Here is a 20580-nt window from a genome sequence, read left to right as displayed (position 1 = left end):
CAATATTCTTATTAGTCAATGCACTTTAATTTGACCAGTGCCCTTTCAAAAGTGGTTTGATAATCATCCACCATATAGTGTACCGCGACACAAGCCTAATTTACAATTTTCTCACATGTGTGGATGTTAGGGCAGTATTTACATTGACTCATGGTTTCTCTCTTCCCATGATCCACTTCTAGTGGCATTTCATGGAATAGTCATGTCAATCAGCTTTCTTATCAATGAGATCCATGAGAGGGAGAGGTTATACATCCTGGTAATATTGGAGACGCAGGATGCAAAGAGACAATAATATGTGCTCTTCTAGAGCCATCAATCAGATATGTAAGATCTGAGATGATTGTTATATTAGTCTCATAAGCATAAGCCTTAATAATGTTTTCTGGACACCATGGATAAAATTGCATTGCTTGAAAGTCATTCAAAACATAAGTTTGAAGATGACACAAAACAAATTTGTAAGAATTGAACGGTGGATCTCATAGGTTATACACGAAGCTTCTGGTCTGTGTTCTACAGTTAAAACATGAGTTCAATTATTGTATTATTGTTTGATGTAGATTAACATCAAATGCATTTCGAACTTCTAGCCAAAATGATATATTCGAAATGTCAAGTTTAAGCTTCATGACCATAACTTATAAGTGAGAAACTTCAGGTGCTCATCCAGTCAGTATGATCATTGAGGAACTTCAAGTCCACATGTAATTAAGGATCAAGGAACTACATGTTCTAATCTCTTTTAAGTACAAAAATTCACGATCACAAATTTGGGGTATACTCATACTCATTTGTCATAAACCAACGGTTAAATATCTGCTTACTTTTAAATTGGTGTCAAAATAATCCCCTCAAATCTTCAGGCTTGAGGTTGACCCAGATTAAAACTTTATGATAAATTGTCTATATATCCATTCGAAACTTAAGGCTTGAGTCTGCACAATTAGAACTTCAGGTTCTAAGGTGGAATGCTTTAAGCAAGCATAAAGAAGAATGTATCAATTGACATCTGAAAATTTACTCGAAACTTCTAGTTGAGTTAACATAAAGTCAAATAAACTATAATGAATTATATGTGTAATCGAAGCTTCTGGTTCGAATATTTTTTCTATGAACTGCAAGTTCTAAGATTTCATAATTTGAACTTCGGGTTCAAATAAATTTAGTGCTCGAAACTTTAGGCTCGAGGTGACTAAAGTGAAGCTTCAAGTTCAGTTTTAACTAATTTATATTTTATACTCAAAGCTTCGAGTTTGAGTTTTACTATTAGAACTTCAAGTTCTGCTATGAAATTTTGAACTTCTGGTTCAAAAATATTACACTCAAAATTCATATGTTCGAGGTATAGGACTGTTGGTCCGTATGATTAACAAAAAAAATACTTAACGAAAGAAAAGAAATTAATAGAATGCAAGAAAATAAATAAAATAATAATGGAAACTTCTTGTTCCAGTAATGAAGAGAATACACAGAACTTCTGGTCTGGTTCATGAAAATCTTCTATCTCTCTTCAAATTGCACAAGAAAGCAATATTGTCTTCTGGACAAATTCTTTTTATAAAAAAATGTATAGTCAAGAGGCTTCTGGCATTGACTTAGTGTCCATCCTCGAACTACAACTTCTAGAGGTGGTTTGAACCCCATTATTGAAAAAAAAAATTAGAGGAACTTCAGGCCCTCTTATAATTGGGGATTAAGATGAGTTTATAAATTCGATTGTATAGCTCTGAGGATCTTCTGGCCCTCGTAATTGTATAAACTCTAAAGAGCTTCATTTCACATGTAAATTCCTTCTGGCTCTTTAAATTCAAACCACATGTAAATATGGATTAATTATATTCAATTGTCTAATAGATGGTAAAAAGAGAAAATCAAACTCCAGAACTTAAACGTAAGAAAAAACTAAAAAAACACATACTCTGATTTCATTTTACAATGAGGTATTGGGTTCTATCCATTGTGCCATGAGAGCTTCTGACAGAGGCACTTTTTCATTTAAGAGTCTTCTAAAATAGTAACAACATCCAATCTTGCTCCTGTGTTAGAGAAGTAGGGAACTCAACGAGGAACGTTACTTTCATATTTCCTCTCTTCCCTTCTTCCTTAGAGATTGACATACCTTGGTCTGGAATGGTCTTACCGTAGCCGGGCTATATGATATCTGCAGTGTTAATGTCATATTTTCTCTACCCAGAAGAGGAGTTGAGATTGTGCAACCACTAAGGGATGTGGCCATATAAAAGCTGCGATTCCTTCTATATGTAGAACTGAACTCATGCATGGCATAATTATCCAATACGAAAGGAAGAAAAAAATAGAGATTTTATTTCATATTGAATGGCCCAGTAAAAAAAATAGAGAACGAAATAGGCAAAAGAAAACTGATGCATACTTATGTAACCAATTAACATGAGTTAGAGACATTATGGAGGTCAACAAACAGAATCTTAATGGTATCAAACATCCCAAGTCCTAATCGTGATCATTAACCAGTGCGAAAGAAAGAAAGATAATGATCATGTGGGTAACAAAAACAAAAAAAATTAAATAATTGATATGCTGTAGTATTGAAATATATATATATGTGATAGAGAGAACAAGTCTGTTCTGCATGATTATCAAGTTATATATTATATAAAAATAAACATGATAATACTCATAGAAGACGTATCAGACTTGAAAACAAAAACAAAAGAAACGAAATGTCATGGTGCTAGAGATAAATAACATATATAAACAGGAATCAATGGCACCCATTTATGATTATAAGATTTGATTAAGGGCAAAGTGGGCTGCGATTCCTATTATCTCATAATGGAATCCAGTGAAAGAAAACGCATATATAGCATATATAAGGAATAGTGTCCGTGCAATTTAGTAATTAACAAACATCGGCTAGATATATATGATGTTGTATATCTTCATAAACCCTGATATACCTAATTGACATAGATTATAAATAAAATCATAGATCATGAGTTATAGTTAAGAGCAACAATGTTGCACAATAAAACTCGTAGATCATCATAGAGTTTTCAGGAAAAAAAAATGAGAGTAAAGCGTGCTGATAACGTGTTATAAAGTAGAGAGAATATGGAGAGAGAATAGTAGGGAGGAAGTAGAAGTGTTCTCATTCAGTCTCATTAGCCTCCTTTATATAGAGATAGAGTTTACATCAAAGTACATAACTAATGAGTAATTACATGGACATCCTTATAGATAATAATATTTACAACATAATTATCTATATCTATACTATTATTAAGAGAAGAGCATTTGTCAGTCAAAATCGAAAATTTTGACAAAATTGACCTAGAAAATTAATAAATTGAGAATGAATTAAATCACAAGGATAATTGAGACATTTACAAAATGTACTTTTATTAAAAAAAAAATTTAAAAATACCCACAACCTACTTTTCTCTCTCCCATTATATTTTCTCTGTAATAATCAACTCTTTTCTTTTTTATTTCAGAAAAAATAATAATAATAATAATAACTTGCAGAGCATGTATGGATAAATGCTAGTGTTTTATAACACATGACAGTTTTATATTGAGTGGTGGTATCACCACCAATATTTTTGGTGGTGAGCAAATTTGAATCCCATTTTGTGTTTAAATTTCAATGTGAAGATGCAGACCCTAATCGTTTATTATTGCTTTACCAGAAACTATGGCTTTTATTGTCAACTATTTTCTTTGAAGGTGCAAACTTTGATTTCATGTCCTTGCTTTCAAAGAACAGTTTGTGGTGATGGAAATCAAATGCTTGAAGGAATCATATGATATGGAAGTACTTTTTAGAGCAGTTCAATCGGGAACGGTTTGCGTCTCTTCACAAAAATATTATTCCTATTAATGTAATATATGATATTTTATAAGTTTGATCAATAATAAAGCCATTTTTCAATTATATCTTTCATTATTGTAAATTTTTACCAAAAACAAATCCATGCTGCAAAGCGTGGGTACCATTGCTAGTTTATATTACAAGTTTTCAACTATGAATATATGCTATATATTCAATTATATTTAGTCCATTCTCAAAAAACATAATACCTGTTACATACCCATAGAAATAACTAAAACATGTGGTGAACGTACTTATGGGGGAGAGGCCTGTCCAAGTATCCAGATCCTTGTTTAGATTCATCCATCCCACAAGTATTATTAAAAGGTAAAATAGTTGTTTGCAAACCAAACCAGTGGAGGCATGAAGCTAGCTAGAAGAGGTGTGTAAGGAGTGGAGTGGGTTTGGACTGAAGAAGAGGGAGGGGAGACGACAGGGGAAGAAGAAAATTGATATGCTGATCCACCGCTTCACTCTGTCACTATCAATTTCTTCTACAGACCAAGCCAAACTCATCAAACACTTCAGTCTTCATCGAAATCACTGTATATCGAGTCCCATTTTCACAACAGCACAGCGAGCAACAACTATCCATAACTTTTCCGATCGAGTTCTATGGGAGCACCAACTGTTCACTATCAGCCTATTGTTTTATTATGTTGGCTTCTATACACTGTAAGAAGCCACTCTCTTCGAGTCTTTGTTCTTCAATTTGAAATCTTTACTTGCTCGCTATTTAACCCAGTACCGATTGATTGCTGATAAGTGTTTCTTGCTTGCACCTGGAATCTCATCTGGGTTCCATTTGTTTTGGGTGTTTGGGGCTTTAATTTGGGATACGCTATCTGGGCTTTGTCTTTGGTGGTTTGCAAATTTGGTTATTGGGTTTTGATATTGATAATTTCTTCACGGAGATTTTCTGTGGATTACAGAAAGGTTGGAACTGGATTTCTTTGTTAGTACGCACTCCTGTATTGTTATCTTTTCCCCTAAATGCATGCAATGAAAATGGAGTCTGAAGTACGCACTCCAAGGCCTTGGAAAATAAAGAAATGCATAAAATAAATTAACTTCAAACATTTTAATGTTAATCTTGAGTTTAATCCAAGCCTGCAGGGCTTTGATGATAGCCAAATCTGTCAAAAGAACAACAAATATTACACATTTATACTACTGTACCTAAAAGGATTCACAATCACACAACTGAGACCAAAACAGATAAAATAGCGAAACTAAATGGATGACTAGACTTTTCTTAATCTGAATCTCTGGGTACTACAAGCTTTGCAGATGATGTAGAGTCAAGGCCATGAGAATCTGAAATCCTATCTATGGCATCAGGTATATGTACATGGTCTGTTTGATTTTGCATTCGATCTTATGATATTTTTCTTTTTTGATGTGCAATTTGTTCTGATTCATTCTTCTTGCAGGTTTACTTATTACTGGTGGAGGTCAATTTCTATGTTGAAGGTCTGTGATTTTATTTGCAGTCAGGCTGTCTCCTTTCCTTCAACTCTTTATTTGACAGCCATTCCTAATTTTTGATTGATATATAAATTTTCAAAGCCAATAAGAAAGTAGGAGAGACAGAGTTGTGCTCGTCTAAGGAAGAGCTTGATGCTCGGTATGTTTTCTTGCCAAGCTTTGTTATTTCCAGATTTAATCTGTTAATTGTTCTCCTGTGATTACTTGCCTTATATATTACTCTCTAATTTTAGACCGTTGGAACATATCAAAGACTTGCAGTATGTCATACAACATGAGAGCATTCCATTTTGAAAATCCTTAAAGAGATCAAACAACTTATAAACACATCAATGGGACAGAAAGGGCCTTTCTTACTCTTATTTTTCTGTTGTACTTTTTTTTTTTTTTTCCGCGTAAGTTTTTAAGCTAACAGCGAAAACAACCAACTTCTTACTATAATTTCTTTCTTTCAAAATATTAAACCTGACCGCTTTTCCTGACAATGGATTGTTCCAATTCCAGATGTGGAATTCTCAATGAAAAAGAAAACAAACCTGCAGCCGTTGGTTGGTTAAAATAAACCAAAATGTATATCTAAAATATCAAGTCTCTTCCTATCTTCTCTTGTCAAATATGAATAGTCTTTCACGATGCAGTCATACAATTTGAGATTTATAGTGGTTTGCTAATTTGGTGAATTGCAAGAAATTTGGTTATTTGTTTAATAGATAAAAAGCAACCATCATGTCTTCTCTGGGAATAGAAGAGAAAGGCTTATGCAGAACGAAAAGAAGATAAGGGGGAATACAAAACTAAAGAGAGAAAGCCATAGAGGTTGAAAAAAAAAGTGTTAATTAACAATCGAATGAACTGTATTAACGGGAAATTGATGTTTCCGGTAGAATTCAAACTCTTGTAGTTGATGTCAGAATCGTGTCCTCTTAATTTTCTTCATCTTCTTGAGGCATATTTACGAAGAAGTAAATTTGTTGTTGACTATATTGTTGATTTAGGCCTCACTGCTGGAATTAGTTTTGTTTGGCTCAATTGCCTCCCCATTTCTGTGTCCTAGCAGTCCGCTTGAATCGGTTGGAAGGGGATTGTGTTAAGGGTTTTGTTTTGTAGTTTTTATTTTCTATATCAAAAAAAAAAAAAAAATCAAATGGACAACCATTGCGTTCTAGGGGTAACACATATTGAACTGTTAGTATCTTTCTTTTGATTAAATGGAGACAATTACATTCATGTAAAGGAAAAAAGTTACGATCGGGATCACAATGAAAAGCAGGAGCCATAATGGTCTACTTCTGACTCAAGTCAGATCAGCGGACCCGGACATTCATCCTAAGTCTAATAAAAAATAAAAAAAAACTAGCTACAAATTTCCAGTACACTATAAGATAACAAAGATAGCTACTCAATTGGCAACATGCCATAAACACCGGCATGACATTTGGGTTATGAGTCAAACCTCTACCTCTCGACTAGTGAATGTTCATGATAAGCTGCAGATTAACCATCATCACAAATAGTCGATGTATAATATCGTGAGAGACGCATCACAATCACACAAGTCAACTCTGTTTCAAGCTACAGAAAACAAAAATAAATTAAACTAAACTAAGAGTAAGAGTGGTGCCTCAAGTAGGCCCAAACCTAGACCCAGACGACACCCCTCTCCACTTTTTCTAGTGTAAAAGACCAAAATTACCCTCATTGCTTTACTCTCTATCAGCCAAAACGAGAGTAGGCTGTGTCGTCTCTCAGTTTAATTTTCTGACTCTTTCTCTACGAAGTCGTCGCATCACTGGCCAATTTAACAAGAAAAATTCTTCCTGGTACAGAAGTCGTAAATTTTACAGAGAAATTAAGAGGGAGAGAAGATAGACAGAGACATACGAGAGAGGGTGTGAGATGGTAACGTATATATGCTGCTGAGAAGCAGTTAAAAAGCTAAAGGTTTTACCCAAAAAAAACAAAAGCAAATCAAATCAATACCTACAATATTGAAGTTAAATTTGATCATTTTCGAGATGGGAACGATAAGTCCGTGGTTTTTGTTTTGATTTATATGTTTATTTAACTTTTGAACAATTCTGTGTTTTACAACTTCATGTTTATACGTACGTGTTTTAACTTGTAAGGTGTTCAAGAGCCTTATAGTAGTATTGAGTTCACCCGTTTAAAGAAAACCCAGCACAACTGCAAATGTAAAGCAAGGAGGATAATTTAGATATAATCTCTTGAAAGATTACATTGCAGATCATTTGGAGGGTTTCATTACAGATTATTTCGTTCTTGATGGTGCATGGATATTCTCTTGAAAAGAAGTGGACAGTTTCAATTCACTCCTCCAATTCTAATCAAATTATCTACTCTCCTTTACCATTTGGGTTAACCTCAAAGGCTTAAAAATTAGTCATTGGAATATTGACTTTCATCAAAACCGTCCAATTGTTTGATATAATTAGATGAGTTACTCACCTACAATTGATAATTTTTTTTTATTCTTTTTTTTTTTACATATAAGATCTTTAAATTTAAAAGACAAACGGTTTAGATTATGAAACATGCTGAATGAATGCAACTATTTTGGATATTAAATATCTTTTCCATTTACTATTTGGATCTCCACCGATTTTTGTATAGTTTTTAATGAAGTATTTCTAAATGCATGTATCCAACAAATCTCTATGAATACTCTGAAGGTGAAATGGTCAAACAATGCGGTGATTTAAGGAAAAGTGAAGCACATAATTAAGTACATGTGGGGTCGAGTTCTTCAATTTTGGAATTTTATTCTTGAAGCCTAGTTCGTTGTTTGAGTTCCATGATCGAATCAATCACAGAGATGATCAGATATTTGAAGTTCGGAGCCAACTTGCAGCCTGATGAGCTGCCAATCAACCCTTGCATGAGTTGAAGACTTTCGGATAGGTTTTGATCACATATGTTCGCAAGAGACTTCTCAATCAACGACAAGCAGCAGATTCACCTTTTCCAAATGAAACAAGACAGATCTTGCCACCCAAGTCTCTGTCATGCTATTTTTCTTTTTAGCCAGAGAAGCGGATACCTTAGACTATTAAAACCCGTTTTTGGTTTTTTTTTTAATCAAATAAGGAATTAGACGATATATTAAAACTCAATTTTAATCCCATACATGGTATAATCTCTCATTTCCATTTCTAGATCTTCGCCAACATCATAGTGTGCATTACTGATATTCTCTCGCAAGTCCTCATGGAAACCAAAACTCATCAACAGCTTCACATTTTCTTCCTTCCATATATGGTTCAAGGCCACACTTTACCCCTCCTAGACATAGCCAAACTATTTGCTTCACGTGGTGTTAAATCCACCATAATAACCACCCCTGTCAATGCACCACTCTTCTCCAACTCAATCGAAACCAGCAAAAGTTTGGGTTTAGAAATCGAACTTCTCGTAATCAAGTTCCCATCTACTGAAGTTGGGTTGCCTGAAGGAATTGAAAGAACAAAGTTGGTAAAAACCCAAGAGACGAAGGAAAAGTTCTATAAAGCGATAACTGCCCTTCAAAAACAGGTAGAGCAGCTTTTAGACCAACATCGTCCCCACTGTCTCGTTGCAAGCACATTATTTCATTGGGCTACGGATGTTGCTGCCAAGTTTGGAATTCCGAGGCTCATCTTTCATGGACCTGGTTTCTTCCCCTTGTGTGCTGCAATGAGTATGACGTTGTACCAACCTCACATGAAGGTTTCATCTGATTCAGAATCTTTTGTTATTCCTAATCTCCCGCATGAGATCAAGACGACAAGAAACGAACTACCAACTTTTCTTACTCAAAATGGTGAGACAGGACTCAACAAGATGCTCGAAGTATGTAGAAAGGCTGAAGAAAGGAGCTTCGGGATTATTATTAATAGCTTCTATGAACTTGAACCAGATTATGCAGATCACTATAGGAAGGTATTTAGGAGGAAGTCATGGCATATCGGCCCAGTTTCTTTATGCAACAAGGCAGAAAAGGATATATCAGGAAGGGGAAGGGAAGGCTCGGTTGATGAAGTTCATGAGTGCTTGAACTGGCTTAATTCTAAGAAACCGAATTCGGTTGTTTACATATGCTTTGGAAGCCTTAGCAGTTTCAGTGATTTTCAGCTCGTAGAAATTGCTATAGGTCTCGAGGCTTCTGGAAAACAGTTCATTTGGGTTGTTAAGAAAGAAAAGAATGATGAAGAAGAGTGGTTGCCTGAAGGGTTTGAGCAGAGAATGGAGGGAAAGGGACTTATTATAAGAGGTTGGGCTCCCCAACTACTGATTCTTCAACATGAAGCAGTTGGGGCCTTTCTCACTCATTGTGGGTGGAACTCTATCCTTGAAGGAGTGTCAGCCGGGGTGCCAATGATCACCTGGCCGGTGTTCGCTGACCAGTTTAACAATGAGAAGTTGGTGACTCAGATACTTAGGATTGGAGTTGCTATTGGTGCTCAAAAGTCGGAGGATGGTAGTGTGAAGACCGAAGCCAGTGTGAAGAGTGAGGCTATTAAGAAGGCTGTAACTGAAATAATGGAGGGTGATGAAGCTGACGGAATGAGAAGCAAAGCTTTTGCTCTTGGAGAGACGGCAAAGAGGGCAGTTGAGGAAGGTGGTTCGTCGTTTTCCGATTTAACTGCTCTAATTGAAGAGTTGAGGTCCCTTGGGTCTTGAAGAAGCACAAATGGCAACATTTTCTGCTCTATGAAAAAATTCCATCTATTACAAATCTAAATTGTTGGCGCACCTACATGTATCTTTAAACTTTCAAATAAATTGGAGATCGAAGACGGAATATTTTTTCCTTATGATCACTAATAACTTAATTAATAATCCTATATATGTGCACGTACTACATATAATCCATGCAAGGTAGTGCCAATTTTACTTCCAGCAAAAGGCCACATTCAAGAAGTTTCAGCATCATAATGCAAATCGAATTAAGAAGTAGACCTATGTACCAAAGATTTTGTGTTAAATATATATTCTCGTAAACACTATACTTGTTTTGGTTGAAGTTCATGTTTCAAACTGACTGATGACTGATTAATCTATTGTATTTGTACTACATGAAATATAGCAAGCAACGTACATATGTTCCTATATATTATTATTCTTTATACCAGTCTATCAAGTAACTTTTTTGAGTCAAGACTTAATTACCATTCAATTTCATATGCGATATGGAGAGCAAACCCGGCCGGCCAATCTCACAAGGTCCAAACAATGGAAGAGCTAGCCATCACTTTTTGCTTGAGATTCTAGTTACTTCTGGCTCCAGGTTGTGCTAAGTTTCCAGTTAATTCTAGTCCTTAATTTCTTAAGGATTTACTTTGCGTTTTAGATTAACCAAAGTTTGGCTTCCACCTTCATCTTGAGCAGTAGGTAAGTAGCTGGATTAATTAGGGATCTCGAGTTCTTTACTTTACCCATATTCTGGGTTCCTGCCCCCTGTGATTTCATAATCGAAATGAGCATGTCATTTTTGCTATTAGTAGCTGCTTTCTGTCGTGACCTTGGGAATGGACAATAATTCGTAAACTTTTTTGCTAAAAAAAAATAGAGGAAAAGGAAACCAAAAAATGCTTTGGGAAGAACTTTGTCCTGCCTTTGCGTCCCTACCTCTGTATTCTTCTATTATTCTTAAAGAAGATATTTTTCAGACATCTACACCAAAAACATTCATTGGAAGACGAAGTTAATCGACCAATTAGAATGAAGACAATTGAAGCACGTAAGTAGGTAAACCTAGCTAGGTGTTAATTAGATTTTGAATTATGGCTGGATCCTTTACTTGAAGCTCTCTATTCAAATATTTGATCCACCTTCTTGATTGATCGGAGTATGAGGCTATGAGCTAGTCAACCCCTGGACAGTTGGATGAGTTCAAGACTTTCGGATAGGGGTTTTAATCACAATTTTTTGTTTTTAATTCTCTATCACACCTTGTGGTTTGTCTGTACTCTTTAGCATGTTATTGGTAATGTATTAAGTTAAATGAAGTCCGTTAAAGACTAAACCATTTAACAAAGTTAAACTTCTAGTACGTTGCATGTGTTCTTTCGGCTATATGTGATTCCATGGTAAGGGTGAATCCTAAATTACATACCCTATTTGGAACAGGCAGGTGTCAATTATGATACAACAAAATGCGTTTATGCTTATCAATCAGTCATTAATATTCATCTTTCCCACTAAAATATTGATTCAAACCAAAATTGTCTAAGTTCGTATACAACAACAAAGTCTTGCTGCCCAAGTCTTTATCTTAAGAACTTTCTTAGCTACAGCAGTTGCTGCACCTTACACTATTAATACCCAATCTTCCCATCTTTTAATCTCATATTTTCAAAGCTGTGAGCATAATAGCAATATACTCTCTTTCAATTTTATCCATGGAAACCCAAACTCATCAGCAGCTTCACATTTTCTTCCTTCCATTTATGGGCCAAGGCCACACTGTACCCCTCATAGACATAGCAAAACTATTTGCTTCACGTGGTGAAAAATCAACCATAATAACCACCCCAGCCAATGCACCACTCTTCACCAAAGCAATCCAAACAAGTAGAAGTTCGGGTTTAGAAATTGAACTTCTTCTCATCAAATTCCCATCTACTGAAGTTGGGTTGCCTGAAGGGATTGAAAGTACTAACTGGGGTAGTAAAACCGCAGAGATGGCAGAAAAGTTCTTCAAAGCTCTAACACTGCTTGAACAACAGGTAGAGCAGCTTTTAGACCAATATCATCCTCAGTGTCTTGTTGCAAGCTCTTTGTTTCATTGGGCTACGGATGTTGCTGCAAAGTTTGGGATTCCAAGGCTCATCTTTCAAGGACCTGGTTTTTTCTCCTTGTGTGCTGCAATGAGTGTGACGCGGTACCAACCTCACATGAAGGTTGCATCTGATTCAGAATCTTTTGTTCTTCCTAATCTCCCACATGAGATCAAGATGACGAGAAACAAACTACCATATTTTGTTAAACAAAATGGTGAGACAGAGCTCATGAAGTTGCTCAGAGAATGTAATGAGACTGAAAAAAGGAGCTATGGGATTGTCATTAATAGCTTCTATGAACTTGAACCAGATTATGCGGATCACTATAGAAAAGCGTTTGGGAGGAAGTCATGGCATATCGGCCCAGTTTCATTATGCAACAAGGCAGAAAAAGATATATCAGCTAGGGGAAGAGAAGGCTCAGTTGATGATGTACAGGAATGCTTGCAATGGCTCAATTCCAAGAAACCCCGTTCGGTTGTTTATGTATGCTTTGGCAGCCTAAACAGTTTCAGTGACTGTCAGCTCTTAGAAATTGCCTTGGGTCTTGAGGCTTCACAACAGCAATTCATTTGGGTTGTCAAGAAGGAAAATAATGATAAAGAAGAGTGGTTGCCTGAAGGATGTGAGCAGAGAATGGAGGGAAGGGGACTTATTGTAAGAGGCTGGGCTCCCCAACTACTGATTCTTCAACATGAAGCAGTTGGGGCGTTTCTTACTCATTGTGGGTGGAACTCAATCCTTGAAGGAGTGACTGCCGGGGTGCTAATGATCACCTGGCCGGTGTTTGCAGATCAGTTTTACAATGAGAAGTTGGTAACTCAAATACTTGGGATTGCGGTTGCTGTGGGTTCTCAAAAGTCAGAGGATGGTGGTGTAAAAAGTGAAGCCAGGGCCAGTGTGAAGAGGGAGGCTATAAAGATGGCTATAACTGAAATCATGGAGGGTTATGAAGCTGATGGAATGAGACGAAAAGCTTTTGCGCTTGGAGAGACGGCAAGGAGGGCAGTTGAGGAAGGTGGTTCATCGTTTTCTGATTTAACTGCTCTAATTGAAGAGTTGAGGTCCCTTGGGTCTTGAAGAAGCACAAATGGCAACATTTTCTGCTCTATGAAAAACCTCCATCTATTACAAATCTAAATTGTTAGCACACCTACATTTTTCGATCGAACCCATCGAAGAGAAGAGGTTTTTCCTCATGAATATCATCCATGCAAGGTAGTGCCAATTTTATTTCCACTGAAAGACAACATGCGGTGAATATCATCCATGCAAGGTAGTGCCAATTTTATTTCCACTGAAAGACAACATGCAAGAAGTTAGTTTCAGCAGCATAATGCCAACTGAATTAAGAATCAGACCTATATTCCAACCTATATACCAAAGCTTTTATGTATTCATTCTTATAAACACTATACTTGTTTTTCAAAAGATATTTAGTTAGGAAGGAATTGAGTTCCTCCTCTCTGCCATTTTGAGAGTCGGCAAGACTCTGGTTTCTCCACACTCTGTGGTGCGTCTCCACCCTTTTGTGGTGAGTTTTCTTGAACTTGGTCTCAGTTTTAGATCTTTTTATGTCTTTTTTTCTTTCTATCTCTCCTTGTTCTAGCCCAATTTTTCATCAAATTTCGAGATCTACTATCAAACCTCCCATTCTCCTCCATCTCAAACACCTCACCCTCTCATCTTCATCCGAATTTTCTCTTTTTCCACAACCTCATCTTCACTCAACCCTTGGAGTCTCGATAGAGACCTGTTCACTTAACTTCACACTTGAGGATTGTAACAGTACCGGCAAACCACCGGAGATTGTTGACATCGCCGGACCAGTGGTGTATTGATGCATGGTGGTCTCAACCTCCATGACTACCTTTACTAAGTTCTTTGTTTTGTTCTTGTTGTTCTTCCTGTGCATGCAATTTCGGTGTGGAGAATGATGGTTGCGAGTACTTGGCCTCTGGAAATCAAGCTTCTGTCGGGATTCTTTTGGTCCCAGTACTACGATGGTGGCAAGCCTCTGTGTTGCAGTGAAGGGTCTGGTGTTAGGTCTAGATTTTTTTGATATTTTGAGCTTTTGGGTTTTGGTTTCAGTTTGGGTTTGGGTTTGTCTATCAGGTCTTTGGGCCTAGGCCTCTTATTTTCTCTGTATTATCTTTGTAATATGTGTTTCATCTAATGAAAGTGTTACTTGACCAAAAAGAAAAAAAAGACACTATTATATGTTTCAAATTCTCATGACTAATAAATTAATTAATCTATTATACTCCATGGAATATAGCAAGCAGCATATGTTACGTATTAGTTGTTGTTATCCTTTGTCAAATCTATCAACCAACTTTTTAAAGTGAAGATTTGCCCTTAATTTCACTAGAAACTGCTCACACCCTATCAGTGTGGAGAAATGCGTAGTTACATGTTTAGAAGTAGGTAGTTAATTTCTGAAAAATAATATATATTTTTTAAATTTATTTATTTAAATTTTAACTTTTTTATTCCTGACAATTAGATAGATATATAAAGTTATTTAATATTTTGAGAGTATAAAAGTAAAAAATTTCAGTCTATTCTCTTAATAATAACATATATAAGCAAATAGACAGTCTGACATTGCAATTGTCATTTTGTAAAACAAACATAAGTCCAGTTTCCACTACAAAAACCAATCGATAGATATGCAAACTTTCTGTTTTAAGATTCAAATTTTCTAAAATTCTTTTTCGTACAAGTTGGATTAATCTAAAGTTGCATTCTGTAAAAGTTGGATTGTGAGTGTTAATTCTAGCTTAGAGGGTCGTGCTAAAGTTAATTATAATCCTTCTTTAAAGAATTAGTTTAGCTTTTAGATTAACAAAGGCAATGGTGTGGGAAAGTTCGGCTCCCACCTTCATTAGTTTTGAGCATTTCGCGAGTAGCTATATTAGGGATCTCGAATACTCACCTTAATGTTTTGCATATTCTGGGTTCTGCCCCCTGTGATTTCATAGTCGAAATGAGCATGTCATGTTTGCTATTAGTAGCTGCTTATGTCGTGAAGTTAATTGGGAACGGGTCGTTATTTATAGGATAAAGAGGATAACTGCTTTTGGAAGAATTTTTCCTCCTTTACGTCCCTACCAAGATATTTTTCAGATCTCTACACCAAAAACATTCATTGGAAAACGAAGTTGATCGACCAATTAGAATGAAGAGATTCAAAGACTATTGGAAAAAAATCTTCCTTGGGGCTGCCACGTGTTGGGGCCGCAGGCCCTCCAATCAAAAACCTTTAAATTTTTTTTTTCTGAAACTATCTCTGATTTTTAATTAAAATTAAATACCTCCTTATTTGGACACTAATTGACCCGCACCACGTGACGCTGGGGCGTCACGTGGTGCGGGTGCCCTACGGAAGTCTCCCTCCGACTATTGAAGCACGCACGTAAGAGGTCTCTGTCCAAATAATTGATCCTTCTCGATTTATTGGAGCATGAGCTGGCCAGTCAACCCTGGACAGTTGGAACTGTTGGATGAGTTCAGGACTTTCGGATAGGGGTTGCAGTCACTTATGTCTCTATTTTAATTCTGTATGCAACCTTGTGGTTTGTCTGTACTCTTTTGCATGTTATTGGTAAATCTTTTAAGTTAAATAACATATAACAAATTCAAACTTCCACTGTGTTCTTTCGGCTATGATTGCATGGTCACTGAAATCTAAATTTTATATTCTATTTGGAACATGCACCTGCCAATTATGAAAAAACAAGATGCGTTTGTGCTAAATCAATCACTTAAATAATGGCCAACTTTTCCACTAAATTTATGAAAGACAAACATGTCTAAGTTTGTTTGAAAAAAAAAAGTCTAAAGTTTCATACCCGACAATAAAGTCCAAGTCTTTATCTTGCAATTTTTCTTCGCTACGGCAATGGCTGAAGATTACACTATTAATATCCAGTCTTTCCATGTTATAATCTCATATTTTCAAAGCTCTGTGCATAAGAGCTGTATACTCTCTTCCAAACTAATCCATGGAAACCAAAACTCATCAGCAGCTTCACATTTTTTATCCTTCGATCCATTTATGGGCCAAGGCCACACATTACCCCTCATAGATATAGCAAAACTATTTGCTTCACGCGCATAAGCTCACCCGATTAAAAAGTTGTTGCCATTATAAACAGGAGATTCAAAAATAATTAGGCAATATATATAATTGAGAGCTAGATAAGAACATAGAACGAGATGTAATTTATATTCGTAAAGATTTTATTATTTGAAATATTTCACTTTCAACACATAAAAATATTAGAGTTCCATGACCGAATCAATCAAGGAGGAGGATCAAATAAGTTCAAGGAGCTTGGTGCATGAGCTGCCACTCAACCCTTGGATCAGAAGACTTTCGGATATGCATGTTTCGTTAACTATAAATAGATGTCTAGTTTGATTAGTATAAATATCATGACATGTATGGTTCGTCTTTAGTATTACGGGTAATTTAGTAAATTAAATGACATAAAGATGCGACCAAGTTGTAGAGAGTTATGCTAAATACCAAATTGCATATTCCATGTGAAGCATGCAATATGTAATTTGGTATATCTTTGTAATGCAGACATTTGCAAGCTATCTAATCGAAGACAGAACCTGCCGTTTGATCTTCACGTTTATGCTATATAAATTACTGAATAATCTTCACGTTTTCAATAATTTATTGAGCGCAATCTTGTTTCAGTTCGAACCCAACAACAAAGTCTTGCCACCCAAGTCTCTATCTTGCTATTTTCTTTGCTAGGGAAATCACTACTTTACATTATTTATACCCACATACTCAATCCCTCTTAGATCGATCTCTCATTTCCATTTCTAGTTGTTCATCATCATCATTATCAGTGTTTGCTGTGTGCATTACAACTCCTCTTTTGCAATCCCATGGAAACGAAAGCTCATACGCGGCCTCACATTTTCTTTCTTCCATTTATGGGTCCAGGCCACAGTTTACCCCTCTTAGACATTGCCAAAATATTTGCGTCACGTGGTGTAAAATCCTCCATAATAACCACCCCTGTCAGTGCTGCACTTCTCTCCAAACAACACCGAACAAGCAAAAGTTTGGGTTCTGGAATTGAATTTCTTGTCATCAAATTCCCATCGGCTGAAGTAGGGTTGCCATAAGGTATTGAAACTTCGAACTCAGCAACAACCCGAGAAATGAAGGGAAAACTCGTGGAAGCTACCACTATGCTTGAACCAAAGGTTGATCAAATTCTAGACCAACATCGTCCTCATTGCCTTGTTGCAGATGCTGTATTTCATTGGGCTACAGATGTTGCTGCCAAGTTTGGGATTCCGAGGCTCGTCTTTCATGGAGCTGGTTTTTTCCCATTGTGTGCTTCATTAAGTGTGATGTTGTACCAACCTCACATGAATGTTTCATCTAATTCAGAATCTTTTGTTATTCCTAATCTCCCACATGAGATCAAGAGCACAAGAAACCAAGTACCGGCTTTTCTTAATGTGGATTCCAAAACAGAACTCTTCAAGCTGGTCAAAGCATCTATGGAGGTTGACGAAAGGAGCTTTGGGATTCTTGTTAACAGCTTCTACAAACTTGAACCAGAATATGCAGATCACTATAGGAAGGTGTTTGGGAGGAAGTCATGGCATATCGACTAGGTTTCTTTATGCAACAAGGCAGAAGAAGATAAATCAGCGAGGGGAGAGGAAGGCTCTGCTGATGGAGTTCATGAATGCTTTGATTGGCTTAATACTAAGGAACTCAATTCGGTTGTTTATATATGTTTTGGAAGCCTTACCAATTTCAGTGACGCTCAGCTTGTAGAAATTGCCTTGGCTCTTGAGTCTTCTCATCAGCAATTCATTTGGGTTGTCAGGAAAGAAAAGAATGCTAAAGGAGAGTGGTTGCCTAATGAAGAATTTGAGCAAAGGTTAGAAGATAAGGGACTGATAATAAGAGGCTGGGCTCCCCAACTACTAATTCTTGAACATGAAGCAGTTGGGGCCTTTATGACTCATTGTGGGTGGAACTCTATCCTTGAAGGAGTGGCCGCTGGGGTGCCAATGATCACCTGGCCTGTGTCTGCAGAGCAGTTTTACAATGAGAAGTTGGTGATTCAGTTGCTTGAGATTGGGGTTGCTGTTGGGGCTGAAAAATGGGATACATTTGAGGACGATAGTCTGAAGAGCGAAGCCAACGTGAAGATGGAGGCCATAGAGAATGCTGTGATTGAAATCATGGTGGGTGATGAAGCAAAGGAAATGAGAAGCAGAGTTAAAGAGCTTGGAGAGATAGGAAGCAAGGCTGTTGAAGAAGGCAGTTCATCGTTTTCCGATTTAACTGCTCTTATTGAAGAGTTGAGGTTCCTTGGGACCTGATTCTAGCCAAAATGCCAACATTTTGGTCTTTGAGAAGCAAAAGTTGTATCAACCAGAAATTTAAATTGTTGGCATCCTACATGAATCTGTATAGTTCAAATCAATGCAAAAGAGTAAAGACTATGATTTAACGTCTTATAAGTCATAAAATAACAAGGCAATGCAATCATAATCCAACATTGAGGTATAGGCAGCATAAATGTAACGGTGATAATCTTCAACCAAACGACAACAATAATAATGGGGAGAAAATGATGCCAATTGAAGTAAGAATTAGTATCATTTCCCGAAAGCTTTTGTTCAAAAAATTTATTGAAGTAAAGAACCTTAGCAAACATAAATTTTGAATGATGTTAAAAATTGACTGGTTAAACTATTATATCCTATCGAAAACAGCAGGCCAACAACCAACTCTATCAACTAGTTCTTTGAGTCAAGCCAGTCAATCTCACATATCCTTCTTACAGTATAAGAGTAAGCTTTATTGGAATTCCAATGGCTTTTATGCCTACAACCTTAAGTAGCAGAACATAGCTACACACAGCTAATCATGTAAATAGATTATACATAAAGAAACAGAGTCCCTAGATCACTAGATGTAGTTGGGAAACAAGAGAAGTATATTTTCCATAATGACATATTCCAAGTAGACTAGTATGTTTGTTAGCCCATAGCGAGGTTCAAAATGTACAACCAAAGTGCATGCTCCTGATTGTTGTAGCCTTTCCTTCAACAAGAAGTGAGCCGAGACGGCACTAGACAAATCAAGAAATCGTGCAAGATATGAAACAAACTTCGTTGCATGAGAAATTAGCATGGAAACGACATATTTTACTCAATGCACCAGGTGGTGTTACACAAATTGCCAGAGCATATAAATAAACAACAAAATTAACAACCTCTCCATCAGTCACTACGAGTTGAGAAGATCCAAAACCGGAAATCAATAATTCATGTTCTTTCAAATACGTATCAATCACATGTGTTAAGTGGCAAGACCTATACTTATGTTGCTACAAAATTTGGAATTTAAAGATTTGTTTTCCATGGAACAAATTTCCCTGCCTTTATGTATTGCTAACATTTGTTCAAGCTAGACTTCTCAGTGCTAGTGTGTGCTGTTTCTGAACCTCTTCTCAGTACAAGAAATCAAGAAACTGAAATTGAATGGAGCATTGCACCACCTCTGACATATCCCTATGGTTTTTTTTTTTTTCCACTAAAAAAGGTAAACAAACTTACAATTGCTTGGTCTATAAAATTGACACCATTGGTGGTTTAGGTGTTCATATTCTTGATAAAGTTCAAGCTAGTTATAACTTTTAATGATTCATATGTGATATGATAAAGAACTTTTAGTTGCATAATACAAATCATGTCATAACTGGCTCCTACTCATTTAGAATCCAAAGAATTTACCAATATACGGAAATGAAATTTACTTTGATATCTAACAATAGGTCATTCCTCCATTATTATTTTTTTCCATATATTTTTTGTTCATTTTCTATCTTTATTCACTTAAGTAAGTAAATAAAATTGACGTGATTTGTTTGTTCAAATTCTCAATAATGTCTGAGTTTCCTTTTTTGATTATGCTATACACAGCAGTTGAATCTTTTTTTACATCACACAAATATGCCATAACCTGCTCCCACTCAATTTTCAACATACTAATTGATTCGCGTGGGAAATGGAATTCATTTGATAAACTTAACAAAAGATCTCAAAAAAAAAAAATACAAAAATACAAAAAAAAAAAAAATAGTGGAGCATGCACCTGTCCCGACAAATTTTATTGCGATGGGACATTGCCCTTATTGTTGTTGTTTGTTTTTCTTTCTCCTTTTTTTTTTTTCATATATTTCCTTTCATTGAATTTTTAATTGGCTCAAGATAGTAAATAAAAATTTCTGGTCATTTGATAATTTCTATCACGTCAATTTTCATGGTTCTTGTAAATGATTTTATAAATTGGAAAGAAATGAATAGGTACACCAAGTTCTTAAGGCGAGAATATAAAGTTGAGGCAAGAACAAAGCAGACAAAATTTACAACCTAGAGAAGGATTTTTATAAGATT

At 36.1% G+C, this 20580-nt stretch overlaps 2 protein-coding genes and 1 pseudogene across 2 annotated transcripts; all 3 read left to right on the top strand.

The window, feature by feature from the left end:
- Positions 1 to 8445: 8445 nt before the first annotated feature.
- LOC112171381 (UDP-glucose flavonoid 3-O-glucosyltransferase 7) lies at positions 8446 to 10155 on the top strand. Its single transcript, XM_024308576.2, has one exon. It carries the CDS (start codon positions 8570 to 8572, stop codon positions 10019 to 10021), a length of 1452 nt encoding a protein of 483 aa, XP_024164344.1. The 5' UTR covers positions 8446 to 8569; the 3' UTR covers positions 10022 to 10155.
- A 1517-nt stretch (positions 10156 to 11672) lies between these two features.
- Positions 11673 to 13326, top strand: LOC112173616 (UDP-glucose flavonoid 3-O-glucosyltransferase 7). The gene has a single exon (XM_024311299.2). It carries the CDS (start codon positions 11743 to 11745, stop codon positions 13201 to 13203), a length of 1461 nt encoding a protein of 486 aa, XP_024167067.1. The 5' UTR covers positions 11673 to 11742; the 3' UTR covers positions 13204 to 13326.
- Positions 13327 to 17034: 3708 nt separating this feature from the next.
- On the top strand, positions 17035 to 18563 carry LOC112168793 (annotated as a pseudogene).
- Positions 18564 to 20580: the final 2017 nt, after the last annotated feature.

The sequence above is a fragment of the Rosa chinensis genome, chromosome 6 (genome assembly GCF_002994745.2).
Source record: "Rosa chinensis cultivar Old Blush chromosome 6, RchiOBHm-V2, whole genome shotgun sequence".
Lineage (NCBI taxonomy): Eukaryota > Viridiplantae > Streptophyta > Magnoliopsida > Rosales > Rosaceae > Rosa > Rosa chinensis.
This window is presented reverse-complemented; position numbering and strand designations above follow the sequence as displayed.

Coding starts and splice junctions, on each gene's coding strand:
- LOC112171381 (XM_024308576.2), top strand. CDS start 8,570: ATGGAAACCAAAACTCATCAACAGCTTCACATTTTCTTCCTTCCATAT.
- LOC112173616 (XM_024311299.2), top strand. CDS start 11,743: ATGGAAACCCAAACTCATCAGCAGCTTCACATTTTCTTCCTTCCATTT.